Below are 18,846 nucleotides of genomic sequence, written 5' to 3' on the forward strand. Positions count from 1 at the left end.
AAAATTACAGCAACTGCAACCCAGGCACAAGTTTGACGGATGGATGACATTATGAGCCAGGGCTTGAATATGATATGTTTTCTGTAGGGTGCCATAATTTAGGAGTAAGGAAGCAGAAGTGGACTTAAAAAGGCTGAGGAGAAGCCTGGGGCTTTTTGTATTTTTTGTATTTGTGTTTGTTTATTATTTAAATCGCGCACCAAACCCTGGGGTAACTGGCCGCTTGAAAAACGTAGTTTACATACATGGTGAGGCAAAATAACTACAATATATATACAATGGTGGAGATATAGACGTAAAGACCCTGGTTACAGATGGGTCAGACCACAGGCGGTCTTGTACAAGGCATAAATAAAAAGTGGTCAAGTAGTTAAAAACGGTAGAAGATTACTGTAAGGGCTTGTTGCTCAGCCAGTTTTTAATTCCAGCTTTAAATGTGAGGAAGGAGGGTTCTTCTCTGAGAGGGATGGGAATAGAGTTCCAACGTTTAGCAGCTTGGACAGGGAAGCTGGCTCCTCCAGCTGTTTTGATGTAGAACCTTGGAACCACCAGTTTGTTAGAGTGGGAGGATCTGGTGGTGCGTGAGGGTTGGTGTTTGCAGATTCTGTCAGCCAGATATCTAGGGGCTGAGTTTGAGAGGAATTTGTGCGTGATGGCCGGAGTGCGAAGTGTAATTCTGTCTTGAATAGGCAGCCAGTTGGCGATGTGTATGTGAGTAGAGATACAGCAGGATCTAGGTAGACTGAGTGCTGCTCTTAGAGAGTTGTTCTGGAGTACCTGTAGTCTATTTAGGTTGTGTTCAGAGGATCCTAGAAACAGGGTATTACAGTAGTCTAATATAGACAATGCGAGTGCTCTGACAAGTTTGTTTGGGTAGGCTGTGGAGGATGCCACGCTACTGACTTGTTTTTTTAGAAATAAAGTTGAGTCAAGGTAGACCCCTAGTGTTTTTATCTCTTTGGGTACATTGATTAGGTTGCCATCAATGCTGAAAGATGAATACCTGAAGTCAAGTTTATTCAATCGTGCCTGAGTGCCCGCAATCATTAACTCAGTCTTATCGTCGTTGAGACAAACACTGTTGGTGGCCATCCAGGCTTGGATTTCAAGAAAAATGTCATTCAGTAGTTTAGTGGCTTGGCCATAACAGCCGGTGAGGGGGATAAGGACTTGGCTGTCATCTGCATAGTTGGTGTAGATGACACCCAAGTTGTCTAGATGGTCGAATAGCATCTTTGTAAATATATTGTATAGTGTGGGTGACACACAAGGGCCTTGAGGGACTCCACAGAGTATGGGTGTTGGATCTGATGAGGCTGATGAGGAAAAGACTCTGGTGGTCCGGTTGCAGAGGAAGGTTTTGACCTAATCAGATGCGTTAGCGGAGAATGCTGCGGCTGTGGTAAGGTGTTTGGTAAGAATTTGGTGGTCGACAAGGTCGAAGGCGGCAGATAAGTCCAGGAGTAGGAGGATTGCTAGTTTACCTTTGTCCTTTGCCTCGTCCATTTGGATCTTGAGGTCGAGGAGAGCTGTCTCAGTTCCATGTCTAGGTCCAAAGCCCGATTGTCTGAGGCCTAGGATATCAATCTCCTCTAAGTGCTTCTGAATTTGCAGATAGACCACACGATCCAGGATTTTTAGAAGGAATGGGACGGTGGTGATGGGCCTATAGTTTGTGTGGATATTTGTGTCAAGGTTGTTTTTTCTTCTAAGTGGCATGAGCCAGGCTTCCTTAAGATTGTTAGGAACCTGATTAGACGAGAAGGAGGAATTTATCAGAGTGGTGATGATTTAGCTCCCTCCTTAATAATAGAGGCTGGGCAGATGTCCCCCTGGCAATGGGAGGGTTTTGGGCTTTTTATGATATCTTCTACTTCCTTTGGCATTACTTGTGAGAAGGTGAAAGGGGTGCAAGATTGTGAGATTTTCGTTGAGTCCGAGGCGGACAGGGAGCCGCTGGTAAGGGTAGTCTTTTTGGTTTCAATCTTGTTTTGAAGTAGAGTGAATTTGTCAGTAAGGGCTTGCTGGATTTTTGTGCACCATTCTGCATCTTTGATGCAATCTTGCGAGGGGGGAGCTGTGGATTCAAGCTCTTTAAGGATACTAAAGAGCTCGTTAGTGCTAGATTTGGCATTGTGGATTCTAGAATTATAGGCCTCTTTCTTAGGCGAAAGGATGGCTGTTTTGTAGGTTGCAGAGGCTGAAGTGAATACTATTTTGTTAGTGTTGGTGGGCGATTTCCACCACGTGGATTCCAATGATTTCTTGGTGTTTCTGAGGTTTTTTAGTTCATGCTTGAACCACTTATTAAGGTGTGCAATAGGTTTGGCTTTCCTGAGTTTAAGGGGAGCTGCAATTTCTAGAGCTGATTTAAGGGTATCGTTATAAAGGTCTACCAGTTTGATAGGGGCGAGATTATTAAACTTGGACTCGTTGAGGATGTTGCTAATTAGGGCCTGAAGGCTGTCTATGGAGATGTTATGGCAGTTTCTGGATAAGGTAAGGGGGGCTAAGGTGGCTTTTGGTCTGGCTGGGGATCAAGAGAGAGCGGAGGAAAGAGAAAAGGATGCTGGGATCGGAGGCCTTGCTGAGTGACTGCATGTGTACTGAAGGACTGCAGTGGTGGGGGGTCAGGTGTTTCTTGGCTGAGTCCTGACTACAGTGAGGGGACAGACGGTCTGCACTCTACCATGCTGACAAAGGGACATTGATCAGTTGGTAAGCATAAAGTGAAAAATGAAGAGAGAATTTTACACAAAGTCAAATTTGGCATGAGGAAAACCCCTTTGGTCTTCATTCGCTGGAAAGCAAACGCATTTTCCTATGCAGAGCTAGGAGTTATATCTCAAGGTTCATATAAAATAAACGTGTGTGCTTTGCCAAGTTTCAAAAATTAAAGTGAAGGAGAGCCTTTCGCTTGGGGTGAGAGAAGCCAGGAAAAGGTTCTGAAATTGCCATTGGCATTAATGGACTGCATCATTGTTGACAGATTGTGATTGTGCATAAACAGAATTGCTGTTTGTGCTAAGAAGGCTTCTGAGAAGACAGGCTTCATTTTGGAAAAAAAGGATCTTCTGACCCCTCCCCCTGCAGCTACAAAAGCCCAGGGTGGCGCGCATCAGTGCGCACACATACATGGAAGTGCACCGCAAGTGCTGTTTGTGCTGAGAGGACTTCCAAGCCGAGAGACTTCGTTTTGGAAAAAAGGGGTGAATTACCCCCTTTATTTTATATTAACAAGCTTAAACTCGTGTGTTGGACTTTAGAAATGTTGAACAATATGTAACCCCCTAATACAAACCTCTACCTGTATATTGTTCTATATATCTTAGATCTTCTGACCCCTCCCCCCTGCAGCTACAAAAACCCGGGCTGCACGCATCTGCACACGTGCATACACGGAATTGCACCGGAAGTGCTGTTTGGCTGTTTGCTGGGTGTGTGGGGCGAGGGGCTGGACGTAGGTTTAGTGGTAGACTGCTAGACTGTCTTGTGCTGACAGTGTTGGCAGTAGTTGTCTGAATGGCCAAGCAGTGATGGGAGAGCAAAGAGGCACGTCGCGTCTGTACATTGAAAGTATTGAAAAGCTACTGAAAATCGCGTGACAAGCTCCAGGAACACTCCATGAAGTAAATAGGGTGCGTAGAGCAGATCGAGTACACAGTAGACTTTGTGGAGTAAGAACATTTTATCATTCGTGAGATTATGCAGAGGGGCATGGTGGAGGTGGAAACCACCCCCAACGACCTCGAAGAAACTCTAAATGTGAATTAAATTGTGGAGCCAGTAAGCGAACGACCGTGGCGGGTGAGTAGAGCCTGCAAACATAAAACAATAACAAAACCCGGAAATACAACTGTTAAGAAAACTTCCAAAATGATGAACTATTTTCAGAAAAAAAATGAGAGCATTGGGTGTAATGTATTCGAACTAAATGCCATTGAGGAAGAGCTAGATTTGAAAGAAATTGTTATTGACCTCACTGAATCACTACCATGGATAGGATTTAAGCTGCTTGAGAATGCTATGGGCCCAATTTCCATATAAACGAATGCTTCGATGATTGCAGCACCCAACAGATCAAGGCAGTTAAGGGACCTATTGGTAGACCCAAGGTTGGCCTACTGGTAACTGTACGCCACCCTTGGACACTAGTTGAGACTCAATGGTCGACGGCCATGGTCCAAATGGTCATGATAAAATGTGATCTGCCTCAAAGCAGTAATTTCTCTGGAAGTTTTACAAAAAAGTCTTGAGGACACAGATAAAATGTTTTATTAATTTAAAAACTAAATAGAATAGAAAAAGAGCAGGAAATTCAGATGCGATATACTATATTAATCTTACCATATAGTGTATACATTGCAATAATATTACCAACAAAAAAGAGCATTCAGAACTGAGAGAACAGATAAACCAGCCAGACCTAATATGAGAGAGAATGAACCACCTAGTGACACCTCAAGCAGTGGGAGAGAACAGCCACTGACTGTAACTCCTATAGTTGCAATTAGACCTTCTATCCAAACTCAGAACAAACTAAAGTGAACCAGCTACTACTTCAATAAGTGATTGTCCTTTTTTAGACATAGAAATGTCAGACGAGGACACAAGAAAAAGGCAGACAAAGAAGAAAATCTGAGTTAGTGATCAACATCTCTAATGGAATATTCTCGAATCAGCAACTAGATCTACTAAGTCTAGGTTTATCATGTGTGCCAACAAATCATTCGTCATTATTTGAAGAATGGATTAACCTAGCTAAATTAACCAGAATAATGTGGCTAAAACTATTTTTGACTCAATACCTCCTACTAAAGAAAGATCCAAAACATTTGACTTCTTGAGATCAAACCAAAGAGTGTCTTTAATCCCAGCATACATAACTCAGCACTAGACTTTTTTTTTCAAGCCGAAAATTATTAAGGATCGCCAATCGGTGACATTTTTTAATTTTAGACAACACAATATGAGAAAACTCCAACTAAAACTACTGAAACAACAAGCGGAAGACCCCAATTCCGTGATTAAACCGGCATATTGTTACGCTCACCTGGCTCCCACACAGGCGTCGATCTGGACTGGGCTGCTGCGGTCTCCACCAATGTGACGCGTAGGGCCGAGATGACGGACTGGACTGGCCCATCTAGCTTTGTTTGCTTGCCCCGTAGGAATATTCTTCTGTTAATGGAGAAAGGGAATTAACCACCCGTGGAGTTGAGCGTAAATCCCTCCACCCCGCAGGTCTCCCCACTGATCACCTTGGATGTCCCCTCTTATAGTCTCACCTGATGATTTGAAAAGATGAGCTCTCCATCCTGCATTGAGCGCAGGGGCGCGTAAATAACCAGTTGCTTCACTGGCTCGAAGGAATTGGTGAGTTCCAGGACAATATTGACTCTGATATTCCCGGCAAGACGCCGTAAGTATGTAGTTCGTAAGAGTTCAAATGCCTAACTTTCACTCTTGTCCGATTCCTTGCAGGTTGCAGCTTGACCCTACTGAAGAGTTCCTCGTGCCAACCGGTAATGTTCTGGTAAGGATTTGTATTATCCAACACAGTTTGATAAAATAATGTCCATATGTAACCTGTTGCTTTCTCCCTTATTCAGGGGCTGAGACAAAGTATGAAGTCTCAGGGAATAATGCCTCCGGCGGTAAAATCAGGTAAGTCTTTTGTGGTGAGGTGGATTCCCTTGTTTCACATTGCTGTCCTTTTGTTTCCCCTTAGGGGCCGGGGTTCGGCTTGGATGCAGTGGAAGCTGCGCCGACCCGTGAAGAAGAATAGTACCCCGGTGGTAAAATCAGGTAAGTCTATGGGGGGTATTCCTCTGTGTATTCCCTTGGCTCACCTTGTGTTCTTGTCCTCTCCTTAGGTGCCGGAGTGCGGCGGGAACATGCAGGAGGATGCGGTGAAATGTGAAGATGCTGTGAAGGCCGGTGAGTTCAGCGCGGTGCTGCAGCAGGCGAGGCGACGCGCATAAAATAACTTCTTTCTTCCAGCTTGAAAGCATGATGGATCGGGAATTCAGGTAAGGATCAAAGGTATTGCTCTTGTTCTAACCTTTTCTCCTTCTTTCTCCCTTTTTCTAGGAGCTCCAAACTCGAGGCGGGCGTGGCAGAAGACTGGATGCAGACTTGCAGGCACGGTGAGCGTTACGCTGCTGGATGCAGAATAACACGAAGCGTGTGCTGCTCTTGGGGCGTGGTTTAAATAGCCTCCAAAGTAGTCCCAGGTAAGTATTCTTCCCCAGCCCCACCCGAGTAAAAAAATAGTCCCTAGGTAAAATAGTCCCTTCCAAGCCTCGTTTGGCTTGGAGCTCTTGCAGCATGGTCTGCAACAGGTAAGTTTGCAGCATGGTCTTCATCAGGTAGGTTTTAATCTATGAGCCTGGCGCCATAGGCGCCAGGACTGACTCTCCATATGAGCCTGGCACCATAGGCGCCAGGACTGCACCCAAATAGCCCCTAGCGGGGGTTGTTGGGCTTGCTTGGGGTAACTTGATGCCTGCTTCCGGGGTTGCTGGACTTGGTCTGGGTCCCCGGGGGTGGCATCATGACACATATAAAGGGGGGAGTAACAGTGATCATGGACAGAAATTTCTACACATCGCGTTGCTGAGCACTTTTGGAAGACTTGGGAACATACATGCCAGTAGATCAAAATCCCACTGAGGAAAATAGATCCATAATTAACAGTAGTTTAGAAAACGCATTCGTTGAAGAATGGATCACTGAAAAACACAAAGAAATTCCCAATAATGCTAGTGTTCTATGGACTACCAAAGATATACAAAAATGTGTCAAAACCCCCGCTGAGGTTCTTCCTTCAATGCACCCTGGCTGACGGTCATCCAGGACACATAAATATTTAACATGCAGTGAACATTCGACATACATATGGACATTTGAAGTCTATACCCATCTTGCCCAGTTTAAGACCGTGAATGGCCACTCATTCTGCAGAAGAGTGGACTAGTTTCAAAATTGAAATCACTGTGCTGGCATTGTGCCATATTTACATTCTTTTGTTGACAGATAACGTCATCATTTGATCGTGTGAACATGTCCCGGCACGTAGTATATTAGGCGGCCATCTTTTATTCATAGCGTGACTGCTTCAGAACTTCAGAATGCCAGTAAAATTAAAGACATAAGAGTTTCACACGTTCCTTACAGATCCATGATGTTGGAAAGTTAGACTTTGTATTTATGGTGTGCAGGGGCAGGAGTGTCCAGCACTATAGACACTAGATCTTTCTTTTCTAAAACAGATAAGTCTCAGTATATTTTGGTAGGGGATGTTAACATGCAGATTTAACCCTCATGCATCACTGATAGTCTAATTATTGAAGAAGATGACTTTTGGGGGATTCCTACATTAGATTGTCCATCTCCCAAGAGCATTTACCCCATACTGAGGAAGTAGCCTCCCTTCTATTCACGTTGGGATTACGCAGTTGTAATGCATGTCTTGAGAGCAACCGACCAGCTGCTGTCCCTTTTAGAAGGGGAAATTAATTCAGTTGCATAGACTATGGGCCTCATTACAACCCTGCCAGTCCGGTAACAACGGTGCCGGTAGGCTTACTGGCACCGTTGTTACTGGACCGGCAGAGTAGAAGTTCACGTGCCGGGTGCCTTTCAAGTCTGCGAGTGGGTACCTGGCAGTTGGAAAGGCACCTGCTTGCAGACTTTGATGGCAGCACCGGCATCATTCTGAATGGTGCCGGTGCTACGGTCTTCCCCATTCCCATTTGAGTACTTCATGTACCAGGGCCAATCTCAAATGTGTCATGCAGGGATCTTTTTCTTATGCAGCATCAAGAAGCTGGAATGTTCTTCCTCCAGATTTATGTTATGTTATGTTATGTTATTTTGCATTTGTATAGCGCCTTATGTACCATTGGTATGATCTCAAGGCACTGGTAGGCTGAACGCCCTCAGGAACCGTAGTTCAAGTCAGCTGAGAGAGAGAGAGTCGTAAAGTGTGTGGGCGCACCAGGTATGTGTGCAGCTGGCGTGGTTGTTGCTTCTTAGCGGTAAGTGTGGTGCTGAGGAGATCAGTTGAATGTGTTCACTCTGGAGGGTGGACAACCAGACTGAGTTTTGGCTGCATTAGGCCTGAGGAGACGCCTAAGATAGCCGGTATGTACAAGCTAGCAGTGTTTTATTAGGGTGATGGGTAGTTTGATGAGTCATGTTAGAATGAGAACAGCTTTACCGAATGTGTCATAGTATTGCTGTGTTCTAGTTGAATGGTGGTGTATAGGAGAGAGTAAGCATAGAAGTGTGATATTGTTGTAATCAGTAAAGTGTATGCGACCAGGCACACTCAATGATGTAGGGAATACCTTCAAAATTCAACTTTTAACACAGTGACGCTATTAGTGCACACTTTCTAAGTTCAACTTTAACACAGTGATGCTATTAGTGCAAACTCAATGATGTTGGAGTACCTTCTATAGTTACGCTATTAGGGCACACTTTCTAAGTTCAACTTTAACACAGTGACGCTATTAGGGCATGCTCAATGATGTTGGAAAACCTTCTACAGTTACGCTATTAGGGCACACTTTCTAAATTCAATTTTAACACATTGATGCTATTAGGGTGCACTTTCTAAGTTCAATTTTACCACAGTGATGCTATTAGGGCACACTTTCTAAGTTCAACTTTAACATAGTGACGCTATTAGGGCACACTTAATGAAGTTGGAATACCTTCTACAGTTACTCTATTAGGGCACACTTTCTAAGATCAAATTTAACACAGTGATGCTATTAGGGCACACCGTCTAAATTCAACTCCAACCCAGTGACGCCACTAGGGCACACTCAATGATGTTGGAATACCTTCTACAGTTACGCTATTAGGCACACTTTCCAAGTTCAAATCCAACATAGTGATGCCATTAGGGAACACTCAATGATGTTGGAATGTCTTCTACAGTTACGCTATTAGGGCACACTTTCTAAGTTCAACTCTAACACAGTGACGCCACTAGGGCACACTCAATGATGTTGGAATACCTTCTACAGTTACGCTATTAGGGCACACTTTCTACGTTCAATTTTAACACAGTGATGCTATTTGGACGCACTTTCTTAGTTCAACTTTAACATAGTGATGGTATTAGGGCACACTTAATGAAGTTGGAATAGCTTCTTCAGTTACGCTATTAGGGCACACTTTCTAAGTTCAACTTTAACACAGTGATATTATTAGGGCACACTTTCTACGTTCAACTCTAACACAGTGATTCTATTAGGGCACACTCAATGATGTTGGATTACATTCTGCAGTTACGATATTAGGCACACTTTCTAAGTTCAAATCTAACATAGTGACGCTATTAGGGCACACTCAATGATGTTGGAATACCTTCTACAGTTACGCTATAAGGTCACACTTTCTAAGTTCAACTCTAACACAGTGACGCTATTAGGAACACTTTCTAAGTTCAACTCTAACACAGTGACGCTATTAGGGCATACTTTCTAAATTCAACTCTAACACGGTGACGCTATTGTGAACACTTTCTAAGTTCAGCTCTAACACAGTGACGGCACTAGGGCACACTCAATGATGTTGGAATACCTTCTACAGTTATGCTATTAGGCACACTTTCCAAGTTCAAATCCAACATAGTGACGCCATTAGGGCACACTTAATGATGTTGGAATGCCTTCTACAGTCCCGCTATTAGGGCACACTTTCTAAATTCAACTCTGACACAGTGATGCCATTAGGGCACACTTTCTAAGTTCAACTCTAACACAGTGACGCCACTAGGGTACACTCAATGATGTTGGAATACCTTCTGCAGTTACGCTATTAGGCACACTTTCTAAGTTCAACTCTAACACGGTGTCGCTATTGTGAACACTTTCTAAGTTCAGCTCTAACACAGTGACGTTACTAGGGCACACTCAATGATGTTGGAATACCTTCTACAGTTACGTTATTAGGCACACTTTCCAAGTTCAAATCCAACACAGTGACGCTATTAGGGCACACTCAATGATGTTGGAATACCTTCTACAGTTACGCTATTAGTGCACACTTTATAAATTCAACTCTAACACAGTGACGCTATTAGGGCACACTTTCTAAGTTCAACTCTAACATAGTGACGCTATTAGGAACACTTTCTAAGTTCAACTCTAACACAGTGACGCTATTAGGGCACACTTTCTAAGTTCAACTCTAACACGGTGACGCTATTGTGAACACTTTCTAAGTTCAGCTCTAACACAGTGACGGCACTAGGGCACACTCAATGATGTTGGAAAACCTTCTACAGTTACGCTATTAGGCACACTTTCCAAGTTCAAATCCAACATAGTGACACCATTAGGGCACATTCAATGATGTTGGAATGCCTTCTACAGTTACGCTATTAGGGCACACTTTCTAAGTTCAACTCTAACACAGTGACGCCACTAGGGCACACTCAATGATGTTGGAATACCTTCTGCAGATACGCTATTAGGCACACTTTCTAAGTTCAAATCTAACATAGTGATTCCACTAGGGCACACTCAATGATGTTGGAATGCCTTCTACAGTTACACTATTAGGGCACACTTTCTAAGTTCAACTTTGACACAGTGATGCCATTAGGGCCACTTTCTGAGTTCAACTCTAACACAGTGACGCCACTAGGGTACACTCAATGATGTTGGAATACCTTCTACAGTTACGCTATTAGGGCACACTTTCTAAGTTCAATTTTAACACAGTGATGCTATTTGGACGCACTTTCTTAGTTCAACTTTAACACAGTGACGCTATTAGGGCACACTCAATGATGTTGGAATACCTTCTACAGTTACGCTATAAGGGCACACTTTCTAAGTTCAATTTTAACACAGTGATGCTATTTGGACGCACTTTCTTAGTTCAACTTTAACATAGTGATGCTATTAGGGCACACTTAATGAAGTTGGAATACCTTCTACAGTTACGCTATTAGGGCACACTTTCTAATTTCAACTTTAACACAGTGATATTATTAAGGCACAATTTCTAAGTTCAACTCTAACACAGTGATGTTATTAGGGCACACTCAATGATGTTGGAATACCTTCTGCAGTTACGCTATTAGGCACACTTTCTAAGTTCAAGTCTAACATAGTGACGCTATTAGGGCACACTCAATGATGTTGGAATACCTTCTACAGTTACGCTATAAGGTCACACTTTCTACGTTCAACTTTAACACAGTGACGCTATTAGGGCACACTTTCTAAGTTCAACTCTAACACAGTGACGCTATTAGGAACACTTTCTAAGTTCAACTCTAACACAGTGATGCTATTAGGGCACACTTTCTAAGTTCAGCTCTAACACAGTGACGCTATTAGGGCACGCTCAATGATGTTGGAAAACCTTCTACAGTTACGCTATTAGGGCACACTTTCTAAGTTCAACATTAACACAGTGACGCTGTTAGGGCACACTCAATGATGTTGGAATGCCTTCTACAGTTACGCTATTAGGGCACACTTTCTAAGTTCAATTTTAACACAGTGATGCTATTAGGGTGCACTTTCTAAGTTCAAATTTAACACAGTGATGCTATTAGGGCACACCGTCTAAATTCAACTCCAACCCAGTGACGCCACAAGGGCACACTCAATGATGTTGGAATACCTTCTACAGTTACGCTATTAGGCACACTTTCCAAGTTCAAATCCAACATAGTGACGCCATTAGGGCACACTTAATGATGTTGGAATGCCTTCTACAGTCCCGCTATTAGGGCACACTTTCTAAATTCAACTCTAACACAGTGATGCCATTAGGGCACACTTTCTAAGTTCAACTCTAACACAGTGACGCCACTAGGGTACACTCAATGATGTTGGAATACCTTCTGCAGTTACGCTATTAGGCACACTTTCTAAGTTCAACTCTAACACGGTGTCGCTATTGTGAACACTTTCTAAGTTCAGCTCTAACACAGTGACGTTACTAGGGCACACTCAATGATGTTGGAATACCTTCTACAGTTACGTTATTAGGCACACTTTCCAAGTTCAAATCCAACACAGTGACGCTATTAGGGCACACTCAATGATGTTGGAATACCTTCTACAGTTACGCTATTAGTGCACACTTTCTAAATTCAACTCTAACACAGTGACGCTATTAGGGCACACTTTCTAAGTTCAACTCTAACACAGTGACGCTATTAGGAACACTTTCTAAGTTCAACTCTAACACAGTGACGCTATTAGGGCACACTTTCTAAGTTCAACTCTAACACGGTGACGCTATTGTGAACACTTTCTAAGTTCAGCTCTAACACAGTGACGGCACTGGGGCACACTCAATGATGTTGGAAAACCTTCTACAGTTACGCTATTAGGCACACTTTCCAAGTTCAAATCCAACATAGTGACACCATTAGGGCACATTCAATGATGTTGGAATGCCTTCTACAGTTACGCTATTAGGGCACACTTTCTAAGTTCAACTCTAACACAGTGACGCCACTAGGGCACACTCAATGATGTTGGAATACCTTCTGCAGTTACACTATTAGGGCACACTTTCTAAGTTCAACTTTGACACAGTGATGCCATTAGGGCCACTTTCTGAGTTCAACTCTAACACAGTGACGCCACTAGGGTACACTCAATGATGTTGGAATACCTTCTACAGTTACGCTATTAGGGCACACTTTCTAAGTTCAATTTTAACACAGTGATGCTATTTGGACGCACTTTCTTAGTTCAACTTTAACACAGTGACGCTATTAGGGCACACTCAATGATGTTGGAATACCTTCTACAGTTACGCTATTAGGGCACACTTTCTAAGTTCAATTTTAACACAGTGATGCTATTTGGACGCACTTTCTTAGTTCAACTTTAACATAGTGATGCTATTAGGGCACACTTAATGAAGTTGGAATACCTTCTACAGTTACGCTATTAGGGCACACTTTCTAATTTCAACTTTAACACAGTGATATTATTAAGGCACAATTTCTAAGTTCAACTCTAACACAGTGATGTTATTAGGGCACACTCAATGATGTTGGAATACCTTCTGCAGTTACGCTATTAGGCACACTTTCTAAGTTCAAGTCTAACATAGTGACGCTATTAGGGCACACTCAATGATGTTGGAATACCTTCTACAGTTACGCTATAAGGTCACACTTTCTACGTTCAACTTTAACACAGTGACGCTATTAGGGCACACTTTCTAAGTTCAACTCTAACACAGTGACGCTATTAGGAACACTTTCTAAGTTCAACTCTAACACAGTGATGCTATTAGGGCACACTTTCTAAGTTCAGCTCTAACACAGTGACGCTATTAGGGCACGCTCAATGATGTTGGAAAACCTTCTACAGTTACGCTATTAGGGCACACTTTCTAAGTTCAACATTAACACAGTGACGCTGTTAGGGCACACTCAATGATGTTGGAATGCCTTCTACAGTTACGCTATTAGGGCACACTTTCTAAGTTCAATTTTAACACAGTGATGCTATTAGGGTGCACTTTCTAAGTTCAAATTTAACACAGTGATGCTATTAGGGCACACCGTCTAAATTCAACTCCAACCCAGTGACGCCACAAGGGCACACTCAATGATGTTGGAATACCTTCTACAGTTACGCTATTAGGCACACTTTCCAAGTTCAAATCCAACATAGTGACGCCATTAGGGAACACTCAATGATGTTGGAATGCCTTCTACAGTTACGCTATTAGGGCACACTTTCTAAGTTCAACTCTAACACAGTGACGCCACTAGGGCACACCCAATGATGTTGGAATACCTTCTACAGTTACGCTATTAGGACACACTTTCTAAGTTCAACATTAACACAGTGACGCTATTAGGGCACACTCAATGATGTTGGAATACCTTCTACAGTTACGCTATTAGGGCACAGTTTCTAAGTTCAATTTTAACACAGTGATGCTATTTGGACGCACTTTCTTAGTTCAACTTTAACATAGTGATGGTATTAGGGCACACTTAATGAAGTTGGAATAGCTTCTTCAGTTACGCTATTAGGGCACACTTTCTAAGTTCAACTTTAACACAGTGATATTATTAGGGCACACTTTCTACGTTCAACTCTAACACAGTGATTCTATTAGGGCACACTCAATGATGTTGGAATACATTCTGCAGTTACGCTATTAGGCACACTTTCTAAGTTCAAATCTAACATAGTGACGCTATTAGGGCACACTCAATGATGTTGGAATACCTTCTACAGTTACGCTATTAGGGCACACTTTCTAAGTTGAACTCTAACACAGTGACGCTATTAGGGCACACTTTCTAAGTTGAACTCTGACACAGTGACGGCACTAGGGCACACTCAATGATGTTGGAAAACCTTCTACAGTTACGCTATTAGGCACACTTTCCAAGTTCAAATCCAACATAGTGACACCATTAGGGCACATTCAATGATGTTGGAATGCCTTCTACAGTTACGCTATTAGGGCACACTTTCTAAGTTCAACTTTGACACAGTGATGCCATTAGGGCACACTTTCTAAGTTCAACTCTAACACAGTGACGCCACTAGGGCACACTCAATGATGTTGGAATACCTTCTGCAGTTACGCTATTAGGCACACTTTCTAAGTTCAAATCTAACATAGTGTTTCCACTAGGGCACACTCAATGATGTTGGAATGCCTTCTACAGTTACACTATTAGGGCACACTTTCTAAGTTCAACTTTGACACAGTGATGCCATTAGGGCCACTTTCTGAGTTCAACTCTAACACAGTGACGCCACTAGGGTACACTCAATGATGTTGGAATACCTTCTACAGTTACGCTATTAGGGCACACTTTCTAAGTTCAATTTTAACACAGTGATGCTATTTGGACGCACTTTCTTAGTTCAACTTTAACACAGTGACGCTATTAGGGCACACTCAATGATGTTGGAATACCTTCTACAGTTACGCTATTAGGGCACACTTTCTAAGTTCAATTTTAACACAGTGATGCTATTTGGACGCACTTTCTTAGTTCAACTTTAACATAGTGATGCTATTAGGGCACACGTAATGAAGTTGGAATACCTTCTACAGTTACGCTATTAGGGCACACTTTCTAATTTCAACTTTAACACAGTGATATTATTAAGGCAAACTTTCTAAGTTCAACTCTAACACAGTGACGTTATTAGGGCACACTCAATGATGTTGGAATACCTTCTGCAGTTACGCTATTAGGCACACTTTCTAAGTTCAAGTCTAACATAGTGACGCTATTAGGGCACACTCAATGATGTTGGAATACCTTCTACAGTTACGCTATAAGGTCACACTTTCTAAGTTCAACTTTAACACAGTGACGCTATTAGGGCACACTTTCTAAGTTCAACTCTAACACAGTGACGCTATTAGGAACACTTTCTAAGTTCAACTCTAATACAGTGACGCTATTAGGGCACACTTTCTAAGTTCAACTCTAACACGGTGACGCTATTGTGAACACTTTCTAAGTTCAGCTCTAACACAGTGATGCTATTAGGGCACGCTCAATGATGTTGGAAAACCTTCTACAGTTACGCTATTAGGGCACACTTTCTAAGTTCAACATTAACACAGTGACGCTGTTAGGGCACACTCAATGATGTTGGAATGCCTTCTACAGTTACGCTATTAGGGCACACTTTCTAAGTTCAATTTTAACACAGTGATGCTATTTGGACGCACTTTCTTAGTTCAACTTTAACACAGTGACGCTATTAGGGCACACTCAATGATGTTGGAATACCTTCTACAGTTACGCTATTAGGGCACACTTTCTAAGTTCAATTTTAACACAGTGATGCTATTTGGACGCACTTTCTTAGTTCAACTTTAACATAGTGATGCTATTAGGGCACACGTAATGAAGTTGGAATACCTTCTACAGTTACGCTATTAGGGCACACTTTCTAATTTCAACTTTAACACAGTGATATTATTAAGGCAAACTTTCTAAGTTCAACTCTAACACAGTGACGTTATTAGGGCACACTCAATGATGTTGGAATACCTTCTGCAGTTACGCTATTAGGCACACTTTCTAAGTTCAAGTCTAACATAGTGACGCTATTAGGGCACACTCAATGATGTTGGAATACCTTCTACAGTTACGCTATAAGGTCACACTTTCTAAGTTCAACTTTAACACAGTGACGCTATTAGGGCACACTTTCTAAGTTCAACTCTAACACGGTGACGCTATTGTGAACACTTTCTAAGTTCAGCTCTAACACAGTGATGCTATTAGGGCACGCTCAATGATGTTGGAAAACCTTCTACAGTTACGCTATTAGGGCACACTTTCTAAGTTCAACATTAACGCAGTGACGCTGTTAGGGCACACTCAATGATGTTGGAATGCCTTCTACAGTTACGCTATTAGGGCACACTTTCTAAGTTCAATTTTAACACAGTGATGCTATTAGGGTGCACTTTCTAAGTTCAATTTTACCACAGTGATGCTATTAGGGCACACTTTCTAAGTTCAACTTTAACATAGTGACGCTATTAGGGCACACTTAATGAAGTTGAAATACCTTCTACAGTTACGCTATTAGGGCACACTTTCTAAGATCAAATTTAACACAGTGATGCTATTAGGGCACACCGTCTAAATTCAACTCCAACCCAGTGACGCCACTAGGGCACACTCAATGATATTGGAATACCTTCTACAGTTACGCTATTAGGCACACTTTCCAAGTTCAAATCCAACATAGTGACGCCATTAGGGAACACTCAATGATGTTGGAATGCCTTCTACAGTTACGCTATTAGGGCACACTTTCTAAGTTCAACTCTAACACAGTGACGCCACTAGGGCACACTCAATGATGTTGGAATACCTTCTACAGTTACGCTATTAGGACACACTTTCTAAGTTCAACATTAACACAGTGACGCTATTAGGGCACACTCAATGATGTTGGAATACCTTCTACAGTTACGCTATTAGGGCACAGTTTCTAAGTTCAATTTTAACACAGTGATGCTATTTGGACGCACTTTCTTAGTTCAACTTTAACATAGTGATGGTATTAGGGCACACTTAATGAAGTTGGAATAGCTTCTTCAGTTACGCTATTAGGGCACACTTTCTAAGTTCAACTTTAACACAGTGATATTATTAGGGCACACTTTCTACGTTCAACTCTAACACAGTGATTCTATTAGGGCACACTCAATGATGTTGGAATACATTCTGCAGTTACGCTATTAGGCACACTTTCTAAGTTCAAATCTAACATAGTGACGCTATTAGGGCACACTCAATGATGTTGGAATACCTTCTACAGTTACGCTATTAGGGCACAATTTCTAAGTTGAACTCTAACACAGTGACGCTATTAGGGCACACTTTCTAAGTTCAACTCTAACACAGTGACGCTATTAGGAACACTTTCTAAGTTCAACTCTAACACAGTGACGCTATTAGGGCACACTTTCTAAGTTCAACTCTAACACGGTGAAGCTATTGTGAACACTTTCTAAGTTCAGCTCTAACACAGTGACGGCACTAGGGCACACTCAATGATGTTGGAATACCTTCTACAGTTACGCTATTAGGCACACTTTCCAAGTTCAAATCCAACATAGTGACGCCATTAGGGCACACTCAATGATGTTGGAATGCCTTCTACAGTTACGCTATTAGGGCACACTTTATAAGTTCAAATTTAACACAGTGACGCCACTAGGGCACACTCAATGATGTTGGAATACCTTCTACAGTTACGCTATTAGGGCACACTTTCTAAGTTCAATTTTAACACAGTGATGCTATTTGGACGCTCTTTGTTAGTTCAACTTTAACATAGTGATGGTATTAGGGCACACTTAATGAAGTTGGAATACCTTCTACAGTTACGCTATTAGGGCACACTTTCTAAGTTCAATTTTAACACAGTGATGCTATTTGGACGCACTTTCTTAGTTTAACTTTAACATAGTGATGCTATTAGGGCACACTTAATGAAGCTGGAATACCTTCTACAGTTACGCTATTAGGGCACACTTTCTAAGTTCAACTTTAACACAGTGATATTATTAGGGCACACTTTCTAAGTTCAACTCTAACACAGTGACGCTATTAGGGCACACTTTCTAAGTTCAACTCTAACACAGTGACGCTATTAGGAACACTTTCTAAGTTCAACTCTAATACAGTGACGCTATTAGGGCACACTTTCTAAGTTCAACTCTAACACGGTGACGCTATTGTGAACACTTTCTAAGTTCAGCTCTAACACAGTGATGCTATTAGGGCACGCTCAATGATGTTGGAAAACCTTCTACAGTTACGCTATTAGGGCACACTTTCTAAGTTCAACATTAACGCAGTGACGCTGTTAGGGCACACTCAATGATGTTGGAATGCCTTCTACAGTTACGCTATTAGGGCACACTTTCTAAGTTCAATTTTAACACAGTGATGCTATTAGGGTGCACTTTCTAAGTTCAATTTTACCACAGTGATGCTATTAGGGCACACTTTCTAAGTTCAACTTTAACATAGTGACGCTATTAGGGCACACTTAATGAAGTTGAAATACCTTCTACAGTTACGCTATTAGGGCACACTTTCTAAGATCAAATTTAACACAGTGATGCTATTAGGGCACACCGTCTAAATTCAACTCCAACCCAGTGACGCCACTAGGGCACACTCAATGATATTGGAATACCTTCTACAGTTACGCTATTAGGCACACTTTCCAAGTTCAAATCCAACATAGTGACGCCATTAGGGAACACTCAATGATGTTGGAATGCCTTCTACAGTTACGCTATTAGGGCACACTTTCTAAGTTC

General features: G+C 42.1%; 1 protein-coding gene across 1 annotated transcript in view; it reads left to right on the forward strand.

Annotated features, from left to right (window-relative positions):
* The window catches only part of LOC138487396 (carboxypeptidase O-like), a 309,025-nt gene that overhangs the window by 59,693 nt on the left and 230,486 nt on the right, over positions 1-18,846 (forward strand). The window contains exon 3 of the mRNA XM_069613965.1: positions 5,613-5,667. Coding sequence (XP_069470066.1) covers positions 5,613-5,667 — 55 coding nt within the window. The remainder of the gene's footprint in view (positions 1-5,612; positions 5,668-18,846) is intronic.

Source organism: Ambystoma mexicanum, chromosome 9 (genome assembly GCF_040938575.1).
Source record: "Ambystoma mexicanum isolate Mex_15411 chromosome 9, UKY_AmexF1_1, whole genome shotgun sequence".
In the NCBI taxonomy this organism is placed as follows: Eukaryota; Metazoa; Chordata; class Amphibia; order Caudata; family Ambystomatidae; genus Ambystoma; species Ambystoma mexicanum.